Consider the following 23,877-nt stretch of genomic DNA (forward strand, 5'->3'; position numbering starts at 1 on the left):
ATGGGTGGTCAGGAGTGAATGCGCACACGTGTGTAACCGCTTGTGCAGGTCACACGTTTGCTTTTGCATTAACAAGGAGGCTGATGGGGTTCTGAGGCGGCAGGAAGGAAAACTTCAGTCAGGGCTCGCACAAAACAAAGCTGTCTGTGTGTCAGAGTGTTGCTTTGTTAGCAACACTGTTGCAACAATATGCTTTGTGCTGTTCCAGCATGCAATTTAATGGGTGGTGAAAATTTGTACAAGTCTTTCAGCATTTCATAACCTGTACCCTATATTTACATAGGGTCTTTTTCAGTACTAATGCCAAACTTGGACATATCTTTGACGTACACTACCAGTCAAAAGATTGGACACACCTTCTCATTCAGTGCTTTGTAATTATTTGTATTATTTTCTACATTGTAGAATGATTTGGTAGCTGATGTCCTCGTAGAATTCAAACTCATAGCTGAATTTTCTGGAACCCTTCTCGAACACGGTGGCAATTTTCCTGTGAACTAAGAAGCTCTGCAACACGTTGCCACGTTTGGGGTACTGACAGGAGAACTCCATCTTCAGCAGGTTCTTCCTGGTGATCACATTGTTGGTGTCTTCAGATGTGGTGATCTCAATAATATTTTAGTATTAATCTACAATGCATAAAATAATTAAATAACAACCACTGAATGAGAAGGTGTGTCCAAACTTTTGACTGCTAGTGTACATGACTTTAAACATGTACTGATGTACTTGTGGAGAACCTGAACAATCAGGACCTGACGATAACTGGAACTAAGTACAATTTGTTGCAGTTCCAAATTCAGCCAAGTAGAAAGTGAATAGTCAAAAAGAGTAGCAATGGACACAATTCTTCTTGCACCTGACAGTTCCAACGCTCCTTTTTCCATTCACAATGAAATTAACAAAATTTAGAGACTCAGCCCTCATATGAGTTTTGGTTACTGAGAACTGGACAGACCTTGAAGAAGTAAAATTATTAATGCTATTGGTTGCACATTTAAGTATTAAAGAGGTAGTTTGATATTTTGAAAATCATGTTTTTTGGCTCATGAGCTGAGAGTCAGCCTGAATGCAACCCTCATATGTTCATTAAACATAAAGCTCCATCCAGAAACTTGCTAGCTTTGCTTAGGATAAAGACTGGAAATGGGGACACTCTAAAGAGTTTGTCCAAATGTAAAACAATGCACACTATATTAGCACTTCTAGACCTCAGTAAGTAATGCAATGTCTTGTTTCTTTAAAATACTCTAAATCCAAAGTTTTGTTGGAGGGTTAAGTTATATATCCAGCTATGTTTCAGTTGGAACAGTGACAGCTATATATTATATTATGTTTATTCCTAAGCTTCAGAAGTATTTTTAGATAGATTTTTTTTCAAAACTTAGCAAAGCCAGACTGTTTCCAGTCTCTGCATACAGCTTAGGTCAACCTATGCTAAGCTAGGCTAACCATCTCCTGGGTGTAGCTTCATATCTAGCATAAGGTCTGAGTGGTGTCTGTCCTCCTATATCATTCTCAGTAACACAGCAACAAAATGTATTTCTCAAAGCACTGATTTTCAGCTTTACACAAACAATCATCTGAAATTAAATGTAACACACTAGAGCCTCTAAAAGTTCTAAATCCTAAGCTAGTATTTAAGGTTAATAAATAAATTTGTAACAACTTGAAACTATATATACTTTCAGAAACTTTTCAGGACTTTAAAAGTTAGGGAATATCAGGCTTCTTCTGAGATTTAAAAAGCTAAATATACTCCCAACTCTGTGGCCAGAACTATGTGTGTGGCTGCCTTTGCTTTTGGGGAATACAGTAAGTTAAAAGGCTAAAGCTTAATTCATACAGAACTGGGGCCTCTTGGCTATTTGGACAAAATCATCAAAAATCCTCTGCCTGCTCTGCTATGACGAACAGAGAATGTAGTAGAGGACATTTCCATTTGTGAGTAATACTTTTCAAATGTCACTCCCACAGCTACGTATGTCTCTTTCTACCCCGCTTCCCTCTTTCATGGGGAGGTTTTAATAACCTTGAACAGTTTTACATTCATTTTCTGCTCTATTCATGGCTCAAAGTCCGTGTGCACACATGCAATTAAGACTTCAGCGCAGAAGGAACATGAAGGCACTGCAAGCGGTCTTTTTTGTGAGAAAGAAAGTTAAATGAGCTTTAAAGAAATGCTTCCGTTGCTTACAGAGAAGCCTGCTTACTCCTCGTTAAGGAAAGTGTTCCAGCTCAGAGACTCAGCAGTAAGAGATGACGGCTCTCTTTTCACAGCTCAAAGATAAGTTACATAGATTGGTAGGGTCAGTAGCACCCCAAGGTTCTGAAATACGCTTTGTTAATACCTCATTACCGAGATTAAAATGCCTGCATGATTCTAATTATAAACCATTAAGACTGTTTTTGTGGGTTTTAGGTCAAACCATAATGAATGCTGTTATGTGTGCCTTAACTGAGACCCTGCTTCATGATCAGCATCTAGTCCACTTCATTGTGGTTAACCACAGTCTGAGCCTCAGAGAACAAGCACGTCATCCGTCTACTATAAACAACAAATTGCTCTTTAAAGTTATATAGTAAAGATGGGAGTTACATCTGGTCAATACTGTGGTTTGGCTGATAAATCTAGCAGACAGTGTAACCACAGAGAGGCAGACAAATTGAAATGTAAAAGAGAAACAATAAAATCTGATGGCTGTCAACAGCTGGACCAGAAGATAACCCCATAGGGCCCATAATTCTACACTGTGAGTACTGACTATTTACCATGTTTATTTTAAATCAACCTCTTAGATGTTAAAAAATATGACAAACATATGTTCTTACAGTTGCTTCCTTGCCTTTGTTTCCTACTTCCGATTTACAGAAATGATCCATTTGCAGCATGTGCTCACTCAGGGGCCACATTAAAGAGAACTCCTGCTGTGAGCACAAATTGTATATCATTATGTAAGAGCCACTTTAATAAATGATGATATTTAATTCAAATCGGTTAAAGCCAAGAAATGAATCAAAGGAGGTGCTGGTCTCTGCTCTGGATCTGAGGAAGGATCTTGGCAGTGGACTTACTTTATGCTGATGGCGTACTCGGTGTACTCTCTGCTGCGATGGCGGACCAGGTAGGTGCTGTTGACCCGGTTGATGAGTTCTGCCTCTGCCTGGAGCCTCTCCATAGGACCCGCAAACCTGCAACAGCAAAAAAGTTGCAGTTAAAGAGGAAAGACGCAAAAAAAGAGCCAAGCTGACCGACTCATTATGTACATAACGACACAGGACTCATGCTGTCTATAAGACTGCAGGTGACATTTTTCCTGTGATGACTGCTACATTTACCTTCACTTCCAGGGTAGACCTGCATAGTTAAATGGCTATCAGTAGAGACTGTGTTTAAAAATCTCATAAATGCACATTTTGTGATTACTCAGGTAAAAAAAAAAAAATGGACGTGTTTGCTCTGATCTTGAGTACATGCTGGATACATTTACATTTGTATTCGCTGTGTTTTGCTGTATCCAATAAAATTCTGCAAAGACTCATTTTCTCATATATATATATATATATATATATATATATATATCCAAAGTCAGATAGCTGTTCTGTTAACGTACCATGGTTGAGTGGAGTAATCAACAGGCTTCGGGACCTGGAGCAAAGACCAAAAGTAGACATGTGTGGTTGTTATTTTCGTGAAACTTTCGACATCGGTGCAACATAAACCCCAACAATAAAACCAAGCGCTTGGCGCCAGTTCCACAGGACTGTTTTTAAGCTGATTGTAACTCTTGTATAAAACAGATGCGTTTAGACTGTACGACCTCAATAAAACAGCTAAATGCCCTCCTTATCTTTACAACAGTGGGGTATGGTGATAATAGTTTGTTATCTACTGGAAGCCTCGTATTCCTGAAGCAGCTGGACAGAGTCTGAATTTCATTTTATCAAATGAAACATGACAATCCAGCAGTGGGGGGAACAAAACAAGCAACTGACACATAGTTCACTCCTCACTCCCAGTTTTTCGGTTTATTTTGCACATTTTGTAGTATCGCTTGCACCTTTAGAACATCATTTTGTTCTTCGCTTCTTATTGTTAAACAAATTAAACTGCAAAACTCCTTTATCTCATAAAACAAGCCAAGTTCCTTGTGCTCACAACATAAAAACCCCAGGGCTGATTTTCTTCCTCTACCAGGTAAAATAGCTTACCTTCCCTCAGAAATTCTCCACAATCTCCCTGTCACTGGTAAATTCATGTAACCAAATGTGAGCTGCTAGTAGCCTTAATGTGCTGAAGGACTAGAAGGAAATGCTTACACATGGGCAAGGCTTCACAGCGTCGCTTGGAAAGAAGCCAACCTCTTTCGTCGACAGGATTTTGCCCTGAAACCGCAGAGAGATAATTGCGTTACGTACATGTGGCTGACTATGTGTCTCCATGATTCAGGAACAATTAGCTGGCAACACAGCAGCGCAAATTTACAGCAGCAGTTAACTATTGTTGAAATAATTCCTGGCAGGAAGAGAGGAAGAGGATGAGTTCCTTATTCCTCCCGTGGTGATGACTCTTAAAGCTTGGAACCTTGATTTATCAACACTGGGGAGATACAGTCCAAATAAATAGGAGTTTCCTGGAGGCTGCAGTGCAGTTTTCTCCCTCGGACAATGGGTTGATGATGCTGTGTTTGTTCTGTGCACTGACAAAATATTTGATTCATTCAGTACAATAACTCAGCCATGGATTCCACAGCTGGAAAGAAATTAAGGCTCCTAAGTTCCAGAAATGACTTCATGGAAAATGCTGTAACATTCATGTAAATTAATTATTTTTGCCATATAATTAGCTTGAGGGAGAAATTTAAAAAAAGAAGTGTTTTCATCAAGAGCAGTTCCACAGGACATGGAAATGCACACCTTTAATGCACATATATGCCCTAAATGAACAGACTCAACATACGGTTGCAGTGGCATGCAAGATTCAAAGGGTTTATCTGTCACATGCTCACTCAGTGTGTGCAGTGAAATGCAGAGTGGCATGTACTTGAGGCAGTGCTGAAAAAGGCGAGTGTGCAAAAAAAAAGGCCTGCAATGTTGAGCATTACTCACATGTGCATGTGACACAGAGGCTGAATAAAAGTCATCATAACAATCGCAACAAGGCTTTACCAGAGGCATATTCTGAAGTTTTAAAGGTGAAACTGTTATTAGGCGAAAAGGCTACCGTACACACACTACTATTGCATGAAAATAATGTAAAGTGAACACTGACAAGTCTAATATAGTTAATCATGAAGAATTATAAAGGACATATAAACACAGTGACATAGTTAACACATTTATCCCAGCTGTAGCACAAGTAAGAATTATTATTAAAGTAAATTTTAAAAATGGGATAGTTTTCTCTTCTATTCACTGTCTGGGTCTAGTTTTGCAGACCTGCCCTGCCCTGCAGACTGCACACTCAGCACTGGAAAAACACTAGTAATTAAGTCAGTAATCAGGCTATCTCTGAATCAATTTCAGATATTACCTGACCTGACCTGTTAATACAGGGCTCATAAGGCTAACTGTGCAGGCTCATTGCGAGCTGGAAGGTAAAACCTGTAGTGACACGCCTAAGAAACTGCGATGATATGAAATGAAATTCAAGTTTGCAAATCTATTTAGGGTATTTCAAGATTTCAGGCTCTTGATAAGTTGAGGACTATTCCTTTGCACAGTGACTTAGCATAAAGACACCAGTAATTGCTAATTAAAGGTGCTTCATTGCTTCCTTCAGCACAGGATTCACAAGTTCATTCTTTACAAATAGAAAGGCGATAACGATGGCCCATAATTCCTTGCCACAGCAGCATTCAAAGCAAAGTATTATCCACGGCAGATCCACAGCTTCCACCCCTCACATGATTACGTAGTCGAGTGTAAGTGCGGTCAGATTCTCCCGGCGCTGCACTTGTCTTTTCCTATGTACTCATGAATTCTCCTTCACATCTTTCTCTGACCTCATCACATTTTCCATCGAGGTCAAGGAAAAGTGTTAAGAAAAAGGCATCCTTTTTTTGAACTACTCGACAGCAAATGATGCTTTGGGGTTTCTAGGTGATCTTCAGGGGGTCTGAGACGGGCTGTGTTTTGTATTCTGGGAACAAGTGTCTTTTATGAGACATTTCAGCCACAGCCACACTCTCAGAGGCACACTCCCAGCTAAGCCTATTTTGTCAATGTTCTGGTCATTGCCTGTCACATCCCTGCTACCCCAGGACATTGTAGAAGTCCTTTTGTGAGGCCCTGCTTTCTGCCGCATCCTTGCTTAGAGTTTGATAATGATTATAGCTGGGAACATTGACAGAGTAAACAGATGGTTGCTGTTGAATGAAATGAAATTACAGTGATCGATTCTATTTGTCACACACCCCCAGAACAGAAATGATTATGGTCTGTTGGCTACAAAGGTGATGGATATTGAATGTTTGCTGACTGTGGGGCTGTAGCTGCCTCCAGTAAAGCTTTTACACATGGTTAATTGAATCCTTCATCTATTTTATGTGTTGTGTATGAAGTGAAGTGAGATTTGTTGGGTTCCTCATTACACGTCTGATTATAATGCAAAAGCAGTTCATAACAATAAGATGCCTTTTTGAGGCCTAAGGTAAAATCTTACATCTCATATAATTATTATGATGACTTTCAAGCACGCAGTAAGCGACTGACGCGCAACAATGCATCAAATTTCTTGGAAGCAGATTATCTTATTTCCTTCGGTGAAATTTAAATCATGTGTTACATCACATAACAGTAACTGCCTGCATAAAACAAACATTTCCAGTGAGTGGGAGTTTTACTTCCTTGTGAGAAGAGCTGTATTGTGTCTAATTGTCGGGGCTTGTTGCTAAGAATTTTGTCTTTCCATGCAGCTTGTTAGCAAAAACTGTAAAAGATGAAGGTATAAAAGGTACAAAATTTCACCAATTTACTTAATGAAATCTACACAAACATCTCTTAAACTAATGAGGAATTTGATACATAGGATAATGTTGCAAATTTTTGAAAACGTGAGATGCCTACATGGATACGTCATTCTAAACCTGTTATAAAATATTAGATGGGAAAAAGGTGAGATGGACTGACAGTTGGAGATATTAGAGATTTAAATACAGCAGGTCCATTTTTTAGCCTGGTAAAATATGCGATAAAGAGACAGTGTGAGCTCTGACCTGCCACCAGGGGCTGTGAATGTCGGCGCAGATTAATTCAATGATGTCACCCGTCTGGATGCTGAGCGCTGGACCAGAAGTGGGGCTCGGCACACCAAAGTAGTTCCTGATTACCAGCATCTTGGGCAGACCTGCAAGATGGAAAGCATTAATGCCTGCTTGCTATGTGCAAAATGACTTCATATAAACACCAATAAAGTACATTAACAGTTAGAAATAGCAACTTGAAGTAGCTATACTGTACATGTAGATGTTAGTGTAAAAGATGGGTAATATTTAGTGTCTGACCCACCAAAAAGCCTGAACGTTTTACTCTGCAATCAAGAAGTATAGTCAATGTTGATTAGAGCTGAATTTGAAAAAATAAAAAAAGATGACCTCGGTATTAATTGTACTGCACAAGAAACATTATTTGAAAGATCACCAGACAAAAAAATCTATTTTTTCCTTTATCTTTATATAACTATAATTACTTTCTTTTATATAATCCTGTAGGATAAAAGAAAGAAATCCCCATTAATGAAATATTTTTAAAACAAGATCTCATGCTGATAGTTTTATGTAAAATGAGGAAATTATTTGATTTTAATGGCTGTAATTATCGAAGCTAATTGAAAAGTTTTACTAGTGTCTAACATCCACACTGACGTATACCAAACACGGAGGAGGAAGAAACTTCAGCCCTTCTCCTGGACTTCTTCAGCTTGAGTCGCTCAATCATGAATTCCTATCCACATGCGTGACCATTTGCGTGTGCGTACAAGCATGTGTGTCCGACCTCGCGTCTAAAAGGGCATGTTTGTCATTCTAAAGATGCGTCTTTGCTCTACTAAACTATGCATGGCCCCATTACAGGTGGTAATGAGAGGGACTATACATCTGCACACTCACACCCAAACACACCCCTTGTCAGCAGTGCACTGCCCTTGCAAATCATCCAGAGCCATTATTCATTATCATATTACAGATAAGCAACAGTGCACCCTGGCGCATGGCTGGTTATCAGGCGCTTAGATAAAAGATAAGCAGGGGTGAGCACTGTTTACTGCTTAACAATGTGCTCTGGCCACCAGCTGGGACATTTTAAGTATAATTCAATCAAAGTCATACATATTTTGTTCCATTAGACAGATTAAATGAAAAGTAGTCATGAATATATTTCCACGAAAGCATAACAGAGAAACTATTCTGCTGTTTCTATTTATACTGCTGAGAACTGAGAGTGCTGTTTGCTGTTGTTGTTGTCGCCATCATGTCACCTGCTTCTCACCATTTCCCTCCTTTTTCTCGGTGCCATTAAAGCACACAGTATGCATAGCTTTTCTTCCAAATCCAGGGTCTAATTGAGGTGTGCTTCTCCACAGGTAATGTATTCCATTGTAATTAGGGTTTACACATGCAGTAAAAGGGGCACATTATAATCAAGCTGAATTTACTTGCTGGAACAACCTCAGTCAGCAGTATTTGATTTTATACAATGGCCAACTTTGATCCCATTATTCACCAAGAAATCACTGAAACTGATTTATAATATGTCACTATGACTCACCCAGCCATGCCAAACAAACAAATCCCAAGTTCATATCTCATATGTACAAGAATAAAAAAAAAAAGAAAAAAAAAGAACAGTGCATATCTTTCTTTGCACTGTGTGGAGATAGTGTTGTTCAGGAATACAATATGAGAAAAAAATTCAAGTGACAGCATGAAGAAGGAGGCAAAAGCAAAAGGCAAATAACAGAGGAGTCAACATTGTATTGAAAGCCAATACATCTATATCTGCCTTGCTTCTCTTTCAGGATCTGTTCCAGTGCTGTAGCACTGTGGCTGGCAGCCTGACATGTGCGATCTTGCCTGAATAGGACTTCTAAAGACACAGGGCCATGGAGAATTGAGTCTCGGGGGCATGAATTGCATTCCTATCCACACAAGGACAAGCCACGTGTTAGTGCACCTTTGAAAATAGACAAAGAGAGCAGCGTTGAAATATTATGAAACGCCATGAGCTGGGGCAATCAAATGCCTATTGATTTTAATGCGTCTTCAGTCAGAAATGATTTTCTGCAGCATAATGGATGGAGGGGTGGAAAAATGAGTGTTGAAGCCAGGTTTATAAGAGATTAAAGGCCCTCTGTGCAGTGCAGCCGCACACATACGAGCACGCAGATTTCCAAAGGACGCTGTATGTTAGTTGTGTTCTTTTTCAGGGAGACGGCTATAAATGGAGTAGTTACATTTATCAGATATGACCAGAGCAACTTAGCATGCTGTTTTATTCACTCTGGCTTTGGTTTTATTGAATTAAATGAGCCTTTTGTAGTCACAGCTTAAGACTCAGGTGCAGCAGCAAAGCCAGTTAACAGCTACCAGCTACACCTCCTTCTCTGACTGAGCAAGGTTACTGCTACTACCTTGAAAGAAAATAGAAATAAAAACAATATGATGCCATGAGAGCAGGAATTCATGTAAAACTATTGCCTGCCCTGACAAACTACTTAATATTATACAAAATATATAGCTTCTTTCTGCGTCAATACAACAGAAAAACCAAAAGGGAAAAAGTGAATCGCAGACAATATTGAGCTAAAACAAGAGATGGTTTTGATAGTAACCTGTAAAGCAATTTGTAAAAGCTGTAAAGCTGAAATATAATGTCTATTACTAGAACAGATTTAGTGCTATTGTCCGTTTTATCATTAATATAAGCACTATGAAGATGTTATCTTTGTCTATATGAATGTGAGACTGATGTTTTTGCAATTTTATCACAAAGCTGTCATATGCAACAATGAAATGATTTCTACAAAAGCAAGTGTAACATTATTGAAGTATTTTTTAAATGATTTTATTCAGAACATATATCCTGTTTTGTACTTTCATAGTGGTATTAACTGACAACTTTCAGAAAATATCACAAAAAAGTAACACTGGACATTTTCTGCAAAAAAAAAGCAAAAAAAAAAGCCGTGTTTTTGAAGCTTGCATGGTTATAAAGCATAAGCCCAGACAGCATTCGTGCAACTTGATAGTAGTCTGGGTTGCATGCCAAAATCAGATAATTTGTCTTAGCAGCTGCAGTCTCTGTGTACATAAACATTACCAGTGAGAAAAACCAGTTTATAAAAAGGAAAGAGAAAGATATGTGCGAGGTGGAGGATGTCTGGAGATGTGCTGTGTTCTGAATTTCTCACCTGGATCTCGATCTTTGCCCTGCGAAAACACACAAAGATAGACACACTCGTAAAAAGACACAAACACGCACACACTGATATGCACATACAGTACACACTAGGTGTTTTTTTGGTGCAAAATGTAGTTTTGATCAAATCCTAGTCACCAATTCCTCCATCAGAAGCACGCACTATTCACTGCCATGGTCTAGACAGGCTAATGCACCAAATCAGAGCAGCCTCCATCCATTTCTAAAAGCTTAAAACCTACTAAATCAATTATTGGCTGCACGCTTACTGCTGCACACACACAATAAATATTTTAAGCTGGCTTGCTGTCTACATGCAGGCCACATGCAGCAAACCTTGCATGTATTCATATCGCATACACTGACATGAGCAAACTCTGCCCCACTTTGCAGCAGGAATATTTCAAAGTTGCACAGGACAGCATATTGGATTTCTTATGAGAAAATACTGCTATTTTCGTGCATACTAATGTTTTGTCCTTAAATGGTGCAAAAATTATTGAAATAAGCGAAAGAATGTCATGTGTCTGACAGTTTTTGTTATTCAAAAAGTTGGTTATGATGGCCGATCAGCTGCATTCTCCTACGAGACAGTACCACTAATACTACTACCACTGATCTGTAATAATACAGCCTAGTGAACGTATCAGGCATATTTGTGTGTGGATTGCATCAGAAAAGTTTGTAACATGTTTGTTGCCATTTTACTGGAACACCACTCAATTACCCTCCAGTTTGTTTGTTTTTTTTTGCATAAAATCTTACTTATAGTGCATGGTGCATGTTTAACCACAGCTACTGGCATAGAACTTATGCAAGTTTGCTGTAAGCCCAGTCTAATGTCCTGCTTGGGGTTACTTGTGAGCATTGTAGCAGTAAAGCACACAACAGTTTAAGAAGCAGCAGAGACAACTTAGGATAAATCTCCCAAAACATCCTAGTTTCTGGCATCAGGTAGGGCTGCAGCAACTAAAGTCAATTGGGGTCTCCTTGGCAAATAGCTGCAGGAGAGAGCAGTCTTCAAGGCGAACAGCAGACACAGAGAGACAGTATACACATCAACACGGACACACACACACACACACACAGCAGCAGCTCACCTGAGTTCTGACGGAGCCGGAATCTGAAAGAAGTTTGAGAACAGGCATAGTGAATGGCGGGTTAGCGGGTGCAGGCAAACACTTGCACACACTCATCGGTACAAGGCAACACTCCCTCATTAGTGGAGAAGGCGGACGCTCGTGTCTGACCGTGGCTCGCTTTGTTTTGCTGTGCTGCCACTACTTGACAGCCGGGATAGAGGAGGTAACGAGGCGGGGTGGGGTGGGGGGTGGGGGTGGAGAGGGAGGGGTGGGGTTGGAGGGGGGGAGCAGACCTGTGGTTTTTGCTCCACCAGTTTCTTTCATTGGCTCCCTGAGGGATAGGTTACACCCCCCGTAGACACACACGCTTACGCACACACAAACACACACTTCTGTACCTGTGCAAACAGAGCACTTACCTAAACACACACATACCTCCACACACACACGCTAGCTGGCAGAAAGCCACAAATATATGCATTGTACCTACAGTACCTGTACACACACACACACCTCTCACAGCAGGCCTGTTGTTCCTAAAGTGAACTTTGACCTGTTACGCAAACACACGGCAAGGCAGCTGATAACAGAGACAAATGCAGGTAAACAATGGCTTATCTGTGTCTCTTATACACACACAAATACACGCACACAGTTCTTTACTTTGTTGCTGTGATTGTGTGTTTGTGCATGCAGCGAAGCCCTGCAGGTGTATTGACAAAATCTGTTTATTGTGGTGGCTTTATGAGCTGCAGAGTGAATAAAGTTCAATGCTGGGGCCATATGAACATCAGCAAAGAGTTGGGCAACAAAGAAGGCAGTAAAAAAAATTCAAATATCTGCCATGACTGTGAGTGTGCAGCTTTTATGCACTTGTAGTTTTAGTTTTTCTTTGCAAGAAAAGTTCCAGATCTGTAGAAATACAAGTACATTGCTGGCTGTCCGTCCACACCCTTATACATTTTCCTGCACCAGCAGAGGGTGAATACTGCGTGGAGTAATGAGAGGGCAAATTCAAACCAACATCCCAGCCTTCACAGCTCCGCGCTCTCCTGCCACCAGTGTCGCCCCAATCTACTCAGGTACACACTGTGCCCAGGTGGGCCTGGCAGTGGCATTATTGCCTCTGCGACCTGATAGCACCATGACAGATGCCAGGTCCAACAGGAGCTGGCAGCTTGCCACGGGGAATACAAACACACACTCATGCAATCCGCGACGAGCTGTATTGCTGGTACAGTGTGTGCTGGCTGTAACAGTTCAACCCGCTCGCTTGCTTGGGTGTAAAAATATTGCGCAGAGTTTTAGTGATGTGAGAGCACGATCATGCACTTTCAAGACCTAAAAAAAACTTTCACAAACAAAAAGTGTGAATGTGTTTTTTTTTTCCGTTCCACGTGTCTGAAGTGTTCCCTCCATCTCTCTCAGAGCTGTCAGTGCTTCTGCACAGGGAGCTGAGTGACAGAGACACAACAGGGGCACAATAAAAAAGTCAGGAGTTTCTTAAAACTCCTCAGTAAAACTACTATTAGGCTTTGGGGATATGCGCAACGATACACAGTGACATTGCCTTTTAGGTGCTCTGAAGTGTCAAAACCACCCAGGGAAGCAGGGGAGCTTTTGAACGCATATCTGCAATACTGATCGAATACTTGGATGACCTTGGTTTGGAGAGATAAGGACACAAAGTCTATAAAGTACTTATTTATTTAGAGCAAACCCTTAATTCCCACATTGCCCCTTCGTGTTTCTACATCTTTTTTAAAATGTCATTGTGTAGCTATTATTTAAAACCCTGCTGCAACAAATCTCGTCCATGCCCATAATTTGTCACAAGACACTCGTACATCAGGTTTATGTACCATTCTGTGTCATCTGTCATCATGTTCATACTGCTATAAAAGCACAGCTCTATTTGTACGACTAGACTGAAGGTCTCTTTAAAAACATTTTGTTCAGTGACACGTTGTTAAGTGCAGACCTGTTGTAGACAAGATGTGACTGATATGAGGTTGAGCAATAAAGTTACCTGTTTTTCCGCAGCAGCCAAAGCGACCCAGGCATTCTTTATGAGCACCTAAACCACACTTGGAGCACAAATAGCCCTGGTTAAAGACGCCCCTGTAGACACAAGAACAGGAGAATTCATGACACAGAAAGCACAGTCATAACAGTGCAGACAATGCAAAGAATAGCAAAATTGCTGCGACACTTCTGGAAAACAATGGGTTTAAGTTGCATGTCCAGAGGCAATTGAAAGGTTTAGTGTTGTGCAGAACAGGTGAAGTACATTTTCTGTCAGGCTTAACAGGACATGCAGTTTGTACGTGCAGTGCAGCATGTTCAGGTAATTTATGGTGTCTAAAGGTGCAGTGTTCTGCTTCAGATTAGCATGCTAGCATGATTGTCATATTTCACAGTGTACACTATTAAATGTGACGATCCTCCAACTTCCACTGCTTACTTAAGTGTAGTACTTGTTGCATCACAATGACGTTTGACATCTGTGGCGTTGGGTAAAATATCTCAACAACCATTGGATGGATGGCCGTTAAATATAGTGCCCTTCTTCTTGTTCCTTGTTCTTGCTTTGTTTTGTTCTTTTAGGTATAGATCTTGAAGTCATCCACATCTTAGGTTGACTTCAAATCCATAATGCTCCACCTCAGCCAACCAAGATGCCAGCTTAAACAGAGGGTAATTCTACAAATTTTCACTTCAAACTAATGAAACTAATGAAGATAATGTTACATCAGCAGACAGCAACCAGCCACAGCATTAAAACCACTGACTAGGACAATCCAGAGTCCTGCTGGGAAAAATCTTAGGGTCCCGGAAGTTACTTTGGCACAGACCAACCATCTATAAACATTGCTCCAGATCCTAATGTGGTTTGACATCCATGAGATGCACCAGAACAAGCTTGATCCACTGGCAAGCCACAACCCATAAGACCCAAAAAATTCACTGCCAACATCCAGGTGCCAGACACCACAGGACACCCCTGCAGGTCGTGTGTCCATGGCCTGACAGTTCAGAGCTGTTTTAGGAGTACAAGGGGGCCAACACCATGTCAGGCAGGGGGTTTTAATGTTGTGGCTGATCGGTGAACATCTGCATTAAAAATACTGAAAAAAGCAAAATGAAATGCTATAATACATCTTGGAGCAAAACATTTGCACACACACGTGAATGCAGGAGTGTGTTGCTCTGCTTTTGTTTGCATAAGCATCTCAAAGGCCCTTATTAAAATGACAAGAAAGTAAAGACTAATGTCTGGCTAATTGTCTTACACTTTAACAGTGAATTTAAACCATTCTTCATCTTTTATGAAATCTATAAAGATTCTCCTTGGGCGCACCTGGGAAATTTTATGACCACATCAAAGCTAAAATGCGTATTCCTACATGCAAGTGTCTACAGAGCTGACAGAAAACTTTCTTCCAAGAAATGCATTCATGTTTTATGACATCATGGCATGTATATCGTACAATTACAGAATATATTTGTTTCATTTGACTGTACTAGTTATGTTTAATTAAGAACAGAACTTCTGTTTCACTGTCATTCAAATAGAACACACTCTGACAGCTTTGAAACCAAGAGCTCTCGGAGAACAGCCCGAATACAATAGTCCAAAGGAGGAATGACTATGTGAAGAAAAACTTGAGAAATCATTTTTAAAAATACGATGTGATGTCCTCAAAAAGAAAAGCTGCTCTTCAGACACTTCTTCATTCTTGTTTTTCATGTATTTTATCCTCAGAAAATGTTGGTGAATCCACTGCCTGGCTCTGTATATTCACAGAGCAATAATCTTGTCCCCCTTCCCCATCCATCGCCTTGAACGAGTGCTGAAGTGTGACAGACATTTTTCTTCACCGTCTTCGGTAGGTGAAACCACTCAGTCGTTCCCGCTGTGAGAAAGACCATGAGGCGCAGTCCTTTGGGTGCCGATACCATTCAGCAAATTCAAAAGGAACTTTGTGTAACTAAGGCACATGCGCCGAGGAAGAGAGGAGTAAAGGCAAAGTGACGAATAGATTTTTAGGGTACACTGGAGAGGAATACGAAGAGCGGAGGCCTTTCAAAGGAGGCCTGACAGTTGTTTGAAGGGAAAGGGTCTACATCTCGTCCTCAGTCTTTACGTTTGACGATAGCCTTGAAGAGTTTTTGTGCTGCTTCTACTCTGCGTGCGTTTGTGTGTTTGCATGAATATTAACTAGCCTCTTACCTCAGCAGCATGTGGCAAGAGTTGCAGGAGGTGATTCTTTCGAAGGTGTGCATGCGAAACTCGTGGAAGTTGTTATTTGCATTCTCAGGACGAATGTTCGATCTAAACAAGATGGAAAACACAACAAACATTAGACTCCTGAAGAATCTCAGTTTGAAGCATGCAAATGAGAAAGTTCAGGCACTGAATTAGCTCTGGAATGCTTTTATAAACTGAGAAGATCCAAGCAAAGTAGGAAAGTCTAATAATATGGAACCTGGAAGTATCTTACAGAAATAACATATTAATTATAGGTAGAGCAGGAGAAGTTCTAAAGAGCAATTTTCAAGGCACAAAATCAGCAATGAGGAACCTAAAATGTGGTCAACAGAGTAAATTATAAGGGAATACTGATGGCTGAAAGCTTTTGTCCAACACAAACATGTACTACAATAAACAATGTCCACTGTTGTCAGTCGTACTACAAGTTATTTTCACCGAATTACTGAATGAAAATGAATTTGTGCTTGTTGTCCAATTTGTTACACTTTTCAAACAGCTGTGCTCTTTGATGAAAATGTCAATTTTCAAAGCAAAAAGAAATATTTTTTTCCACTCATAATTGCAGCCAACAAACTCTTCCATGGCTACAGAAACATTTCACTGATACGCTTCTTTGAAGTCTGAAGAAGAGAATTGCAAGCAGACAGGCGAGGTCTGCTTGAAGTGAACACAAGAGGTGCTCTTGGCCCCTTGGGACATGGTTGCATGTGTGCGGAGGAAGGTGAGAAAGAAAGATAGAAGGAAGCAAAGAAGGAAAGAAAGAAATTGTCAGTGTTTGCCCATATATTCAAATTCAAGGGATGCTTCCTTTGGTTTCACTGCTACAGTCGTAAGCCATGCTGACATTGTTTACATATATTCGTCTTTCTGCATCATATCCACACGTGCTTCTCCTTGAACTCCAATAATTAGTCAAACTGAAGGGATACAACATGTTTTATGGAAAGCTGGACAGATGAAGCTGAGATGGAAGAACATTTTAAAGAAGAAGGATGTTTGGTAAAAGAGAACTTCAGGATTGTCCTCTCTTGTGTCCTGAGGTCAGCAAAGGTATACACTTGTAAGTGAATACTGTTATTAGCTGGAAATGGCTTCCTTTTGTCCCTTTTCCAACGCAAGCTGTTTGTGCAGCCTACGCTTGCACTGAGAGATAGCCACTTGAATTTAAGGGACTAAAATCATAGTAATACAATATAGCTTCATTCAAAGTCCTTTTCTTTCAAGGATAAATCGCTCACTCTGTGCTCTTTCAGCAACAGTTTATCTTGAGCTTCTGTGTGAAGAGATGTGATATCCACCCCTCTTGGCTGCTGAATTTTAGTCAAGCAGCAAATGGTGGGTGGTTCGAAAATATAGGCCGCACACGAGAGAACAACTGTTCACAGATCAGCTATTAAGCATCGCTGTGGGAGCATGTGATTGTTTGGCAACGCCTCTCTATTCTCTCAGCTTGTTAAATCAGCCCCAAAAGTTAATCAACCAAAGCTCCTGTTTTCTCAAGTCTCACATCACACAACACTTCATCTTCTTAATCCTCGTCTTTCATTTCTTGTTAAGGCCTGTTGCTTTTCTTGTTGCTATTCCAGTTTTAGTTTCTATATTTTAACTGAAATTGCACCTCGTAAAAAGCCTCACTGCTCTCACCTCAGTGCTGCTGCTTCCACTGGCAGTCAGTGTAACAATAATCTAATCCAATAACACTTACCTCAGCTCTAACCAGAGAAGATCCAGGGGGACTAGGAGGATTTTGGTTTGGCCTGTGGTATTTTTAGAAATTATGCAGTAAAGGTTTAGGGACTATAACAGCAAAACCAACACTGATCACGAACAGGGGTTGTGTTTGGACAACAGCATATCTCTGATAGCAGAGAGAATGAAGTCACACGCATTTTATGGACTTTATGGAGATTGGAATACATCTGACTTTTTATTGGAAATCTATTTATCCATGTCTCATGTATAAAGATAGAGTCTTGTTTGTCCAATGGCATTTTTATTGAGAAATGTAGTTATACACTGGTTATCCATGTAAAGATGTAAAGAAACCTTGAACAGATTCATCAATACTGCTAAATGTTATCCTGCAGCATTATCCTAAAATGTTGTGTTTTCCATGTTTTTCACATTTTTAAGCTTTTACACTCTAAAAATCCTGTTTGCTGTTAGAAAGAATGCAGCCTCAGCTCAGTTTTGCACTGGCTTCACTTTTCAGACCTGAAAGCTACGTCCATATTTTATATCCAGTTAAAATTATTATATATTTAGCGTCAGGGATGCATTAACTACTTGTGTGTGTGTGTGTGTGTGTGTGTGTGTGTGTGTGTGTGTGTGTGTGTGTGTGTGTGTGTGTGTGTGTGTGTGTGCGTGCAACACATGACAAACAAAGTTGAGGTCAGTCTTCAGCTTACTTTTACTGCATCAGTTGTAATATTTGTAAGCTTTACAATTCTGCCTTCTTGCACAAGCTTGCAATGTTTTTCTTTGCCACTCTAATGAGACATATTCTCAGGTTTTCTTTTGCCTTGATGATCAAAATGATGGTTGTCCTAATTTAATGGAATCACAGTTTCATTTCATGGTTTGAAATTAGGGAATTAAGTCCTACTTGACTCCACTGGAGATGTGACAGGATTCATACATGAGCAATACTCACACAATTCGAGTCTTTTCATTTGTGGTTTCACTTCGCTAGCACTGTATGTTTAATATGTGTGATTAGAAATCTACTCTTGTAGTTATATTAATTAAATGCGGCCTTGTACAGCATGTGTCACCATTGTGAGAGACAGTGAGGTTGGCAGAGTTATGCTTCTACAGTTCCATTTGTCCATTTTGGAACTACTTTGACAGTCACTTTAGGTGAATTTGGATTCAGTTCAGGATGAAAACTGGTTGATGCAGTGTGACAACATACACCTGATGCTTTAATTAAATTTAGTCACATGTGCTGTCTCTTTAAAAAGTTTATTAGTGTCAGTGCTTGTTATTATCTGCTCATCTTTGCGTCACAGTGTCGTGTGTCTTACAAATCATCAAGTGGCCTTTCTTGAATAACAGGGTGAGCAACTTTTGACGTTTTGATGTTGTGACAAAATGCGGCTGGGACAAAGACACACAAACATGTTTATCACAGCGTCACGCAAGACAGACGCATCCACACACACACACACACACACACACACACACACACACACACAGTACACACTCACATGGCCATGCCAAACTGGTCCTGCCACTTTTTTTTCATCTCTTTGGTCTTGAAGAAGAACTCAAAGCCGCTCTGGCCCTGGTTGTGCGTGAGGTAGAATCCGTAGGACCACTGCAACAGGACAGAAAAAGACGCATTTGAAACAGAAAATACAACAACGGCGAATAAATAAATGGAGGGTTTGAGTGAAAGACAAACAGAGCAGGAGGGAGCAGGAGCTGAACGAAACAGGATGCAGGGAGACAGATGGAGACAAAGAGATGCAAAATGAAAGAGGGATGCCTCGGGGAGAGCGAACACAAAGGCGGAAGGGTTGGAGGGTGGAAGAACTGACAGACTGAGACAAACATAGAGGAAGCGTGAAGGAGAGGAGAGGAGTGTGAGGTAGCTATGCCATATAACTGCTGGGCATCAGACAGCATGCACAGACCCAAGTAGTGAGTGGGCCTGTAATCAGCTACCATTATCCACTTCAAAGGCTAAACATTAGTCCATTAGCCTCTGTGTCAACACAGGCATGTGTTTTTTAGATAGCCTCACTAAACAGATGCTTGTGAGATGCACTTTTTATGACTCCTTGTTGTGATTTTGAACTTCCAGCTCTCAGCTCTGAAGGCTAAAAACAAGCCAAGCTCACAGTGCTGTCAGGGAGGCGCAGCGGCTCATCTTTTCCATTGAATGAAAAGAGAAAAGGAAAGCAGTGCTCTACAGAGGCATTCCCAGTGGACACCAAGACTTGTGCTCAGCAAAGATATCATCTAGCAACCAATTTGTAAAGAGAAGGAGGAGGTGTTTGTCTGTCCTTCTGTCAGTTTTTATCTGTTTACTTGGTTTATCGCTCACATTTAAAAGGTTTACACTGCCAGGAAGATCATGTAATGTAAGTTTTTATGGAAATTCCCAAAATATACACGAACCTTTTTTTGCACTTTTCTGGAAACAGACGGGGAGGTATGGTGTTACAGGGGTTAGCACTGTTGTCTTACTGTAAGAACACTGTGTGGTGTGAACCTTTCTGTGGGACGTTTGCATGTTTTTCTGTGCCTGCTTGGGTGATCAGGTTTCAATTCAAAGTGCAAAGACATGCATGGTAATGAAATTGGTGATTCTAAATTGGCCCGAGGACTGATTGTTCATGATTGTCAGCCTCTGAGTTTGCCTTGTGATAGACCTCTGGCCTAACGTCAGCTGAGAAACCCTCTACAGGATAAAGTAGATACAGTTCATGGATACGCTGCCATTCAAAACTTTGGTGTCACTTATAAATGTCCTAAGTTCTGAAAGAAAAGCAGATTTTTTTTCAATGAAGATAACATTAAATTAATCAGAAATACAGTCTAGACATTATTAATGTGGTAAATGACTATTTTGATTTTTAATGGAATATCTCCATAGGGGTACAGAGAAACATTTCCAGCAACCATCACTCCTGTGTTCTAATGCTACATTGCGTTAGCTAATGGTGTTGAAAGGCTCATTGATGATTACAAAACCCTTGTGTAATTATGTTAGCACATCAATAAAAGTCTGAGTTTTCACGGAAAAAACATGAAATTGCCTGGAAGACCATAAACCTTTGAATGATAGTGTATATAGATGGAAAGAGGTGCCAGCTGTGGCCTAAAATGATGCTATGAAAGCAGTGACAGTTAAAACAGCGAACAGCTAGAGGAGTTAAGTTGTTCGCTATAAAACCAAAACCTAAAAGACACTAGCAGTTTTCTGTTTGTCTATGAGCAACACCCTCCACCTGTTATTTGTTGTAAACATTCAAACCATTGACTTTAGCAAAGAAAAAAGTACATAAAAATAGTTTCAATACAAATGACAGCAACTGGACAAACTTTCCTGCTTGCATCGTCTCAAAGATCAGACTTTGAGGCCATTACCTCTCGATGACTTGCATATAAATGTGATGAAGCTTCTGCTTACTGTTATGCTCAGTCATTTCCAACATATCTAACCTAAATATGTGATCAAACAAACTGCGTTGTATCCATCATGTCAAATGTGAATGACACTGAGTTGGCTGCCACTGTCATAAAATATATCCATATAAACCCATATGGGTCTAAGCCTACTAATGTCTGCTATTTACAGCATCGTTATTACCCAAATCATTGTTTCCTGGCACGCCTTAGATATCATTCCTCATTATGATTGGCAATATTTTTCCCCACTTGGCACTTAGTATTCACTGTGTGTATGTGTGTAGCGAGGCCCAAAGCGAGGTTTAATGATAACACCATCTGGGAGGAGGCAGACTGTTGTAGTCTGACACTGTTTCCGTATGATGCTGGTAAATGAACAAGACTTTGTAAAACATGTGCTGGAACAAGCATGTACCAAATTATTTAAGACTCTTTTCTGTTGATTAGTTTGATATTGTTTGTGTTAGGAATGACTTTTGCATGTGACTCCTTTTAGCAGCACATTGGGGGATTGAGAGCACAGAAGGCAGCGGCGGGGCGGAGAGGTTGTTCCAGGTGCTCATGAAATCCTGTCAAGAAGCAAGTTGACTCCATTTTAACTCAATTTTATGAACCTGCATTTATCTGATGAATTGTTATGGCTGCTCATTAGGCAGAAGTAGCGCTGTTAATTGGTTTGTCAGGAGTCCAACATGGTTTCGGAGCTTTGCTGACTCAGTCATAAAGAGGCAATAATGGGCTCAACAGTGCAAGACTTGCCTCCATTATAGCTGACTGGTTGTTATATGAGATGCTTGTTTTGTTCTTTTTATTTCACAGCACATTAATAAGCAAGTTTTGTTACTGTGTTATCAGTTCTACAAGCTGTTTATTAGAGCAACAGTGAAGTCAACCCTCATGCGGAATAAGCTCACTACTTTGTCCTAAGAGGATGGACTACGTGGCATACAGCCCTGGGTGAAATTAAATGTCATCCAAAGCTCTTTTAGCTCTTATAAAATCACTGTAAATCACAGCTTTAAGTGGGTTATTGCTTTTTGAAAATGATAACACACCATAAAATTGAAAGCTAAATGTTAAAGACATATTTTCTGTGTCAGTTAATGAGCTGAATCATTGTGGATTCAAAGTTACTCCACCCATCAGTCCAGACAATAGGCTTCTTTATTACAGGCAAAAATAAAAGTTAGGAAAATGTTAGAGGCGTGAATCACACTGTTAACTGTTGTAATAAGCTGTTTTCTTTGGATTTAAATTCAACGCACTTGTGTTCATTGTTTAAAGTTCTCCATTTCTGTGTAATACAAAAGGTAGAAAATGTGTCTTGACAGTTTTGAGCACTTGAGAGCAATATACTGTATGTAGTCTGCAAGGCAGGCAAGAAAAACATCCAGTTTTGTTTGTTTTTGACATCAACTTGATTTAATTGAGGCTAATGTTTCCACAAGTCTGAGGTAAAACATCATCACTGCGGCCTTGCCAAAAGTGGAATCGAGTTACTCTCTTGGAACTGAAAATGAAATGTTCACTAGAGATGTGCTGCCTCCAAAAACAGAAAAGAAGAAAAAGAAAGAAAAGGTGAAATGACTGAGAGACGTGCCAATATCTTTTCCAAGGTGAGAGCCAGATCTGAAAGTTGAAAAACATGTAGCTTGGCAGGTACATGTTGGAGGCTGAAATCAACTGGGAGGCCTACTCATGCACAGTGCTGGGGGATCCAAACCAGACCATGTTGTACAATACAATGAATTTCCCATGACTTACCATGATAGAATCTGAGCACTCCCACTCAATGCTGATCTAACACTGTATGTTCTGTATTACCTTTGTTTTTCTGGATGAGTACTGCGATGTGATCTATTTCTGTGATGTGTTACATCTGTAAAATTATTTTATATATGCCCTCTGTTTCCCAGATCTGACCTTAAATTGCATGGCGTACACCTGTCAGACTTCTACAATACTCAAGAAACACCATAGCCCCTAAAAACTATATGTGGAAGAAACACTCCCAAAACTCCTTCAAACAGCAGCCCTTTCTTGCAATGAACACTGTAGTTTATACTCATAATAGCAACAATTAATATTCACCTAAACAGTCTAATATATTTATCATTATTAATATTACACCTGTGTTTTGGTTGATTTCAGGCTAAAAAGCATCACCGTAATGACATTTAGACCATTAGAGGTCCAGCTCAGAGACATTTTACACCAAACCATGAATCAAATACTCCAGCACTGCTTGTGTGAATGCAGACCTTTCGGTTCTCCTTGTCCGATGTGGGGTTGTTGGTGATCTTGAAGAGGTGCAGGTCAATTACTTCCTTCATTTCATAGTTGTCTCCTCGTCGCTTACAGACAATGACGGCTGCATCGAACAGGAAGATGTGCCTGCAGTTCAAAGATGTCAGAATCATTGAAAAAACTTTACTCAGTGGTTGATAATTTCATATTTATTGTCCATTGTATTTTGGGTCGTCATATGACTTGCAGTCAAGTTAAATGGACACCACTTTTTTGATGTAATAGAAATACATCTGATGTATTCCATATTATCACTTGTCCTGAACTGTGTGATCCCAAGCACATTTTTAAAACGAAACTTTAAACAAGGTTTTACGCATTTTTCTGTCTGCTTACGTAGATAGTCAAGCGAGCTGTTGTTTTAAGGCAAAGCAGGCAGTTACTCATGTCAGGTGACGTGTGTTTTGACAAAGATAATCCTTGACAATAAGACTAACAATACAATATCTGTCTGATGGAAAAACTGCAGGGTGCATTCCTGTAGAAGCCCAGTATTCATACATATACTTAACAATGCTTGCAAATGCAGTTTCATTTTTATGATTGTAGATCATACATGACTGGAGCATCAGCTAAATGCCAAAAATATGACTTGTACTGTGCATGTAATTCACGAGTATTGACTTTATGTTGTAGAAAGCACACAGGTTTAGTTTT

The 23,877-nt window shown here is 40.0% G+C and overlaps 1 protein-coding gene across 1 annotated transcript in view; it reads right to left on the bottom strand.

Moving 5' to 3' along the window:
- The window catches only part of LOC110970356 (guanine nucleotide exchange factor VAV3), a 111,336-nt gene that overhangs the window by 14,926 nt on the left and 72,533 nt on the right, over nucleotides 1–23,877 (bottom strand). The window contains 10 exon segments of the mRNA XM_022220626.2: nucleotides 3,076–3,192; nucleotides 3,615–3,649; nucleotides 4,321–4,386; nucleotides 7,218–7,348; nucleotides 10,409–10,427; nucleotides 11,517–11,539; nucleotides 13,528–13,619; nucleotides 15,733–15,834; nucleotides 18,984–19,093; nucleotides 23,175–23,307. Coding sequence (XP_022076318.2) covers nucleotides 3,076–3,192; nucleotides 3,615–3,649; nucleotides 4,321–4,386; nucleotides 7,218–7,348; nucleotides 10,409–10,427; nucleotides 11,517–11,539; nucleotides 13,528–13,619; nucleotides 15,733–15,834; nucleotides 18,984–19,093; nucleotides 23,175–23,307 — 828 coding nt within the window.

The sequence above is a fragment of the Acanthochromis polyacanthus genome, chromosome 20 (genome assembly GCF_021347895.1).
Source record: "Acanthochromis polyacanthus isolate Apoly-LR-REF ecotype Palm Island chromosome 20, KAUST_Apoly_ChrSc, whole genome shotgun sequence".
NCBI lineage: Eukaryota > Metazoa > Chordata > Actinopteri > Pomacentridae > Acanthochromis > Acanthochromis polyacanthus.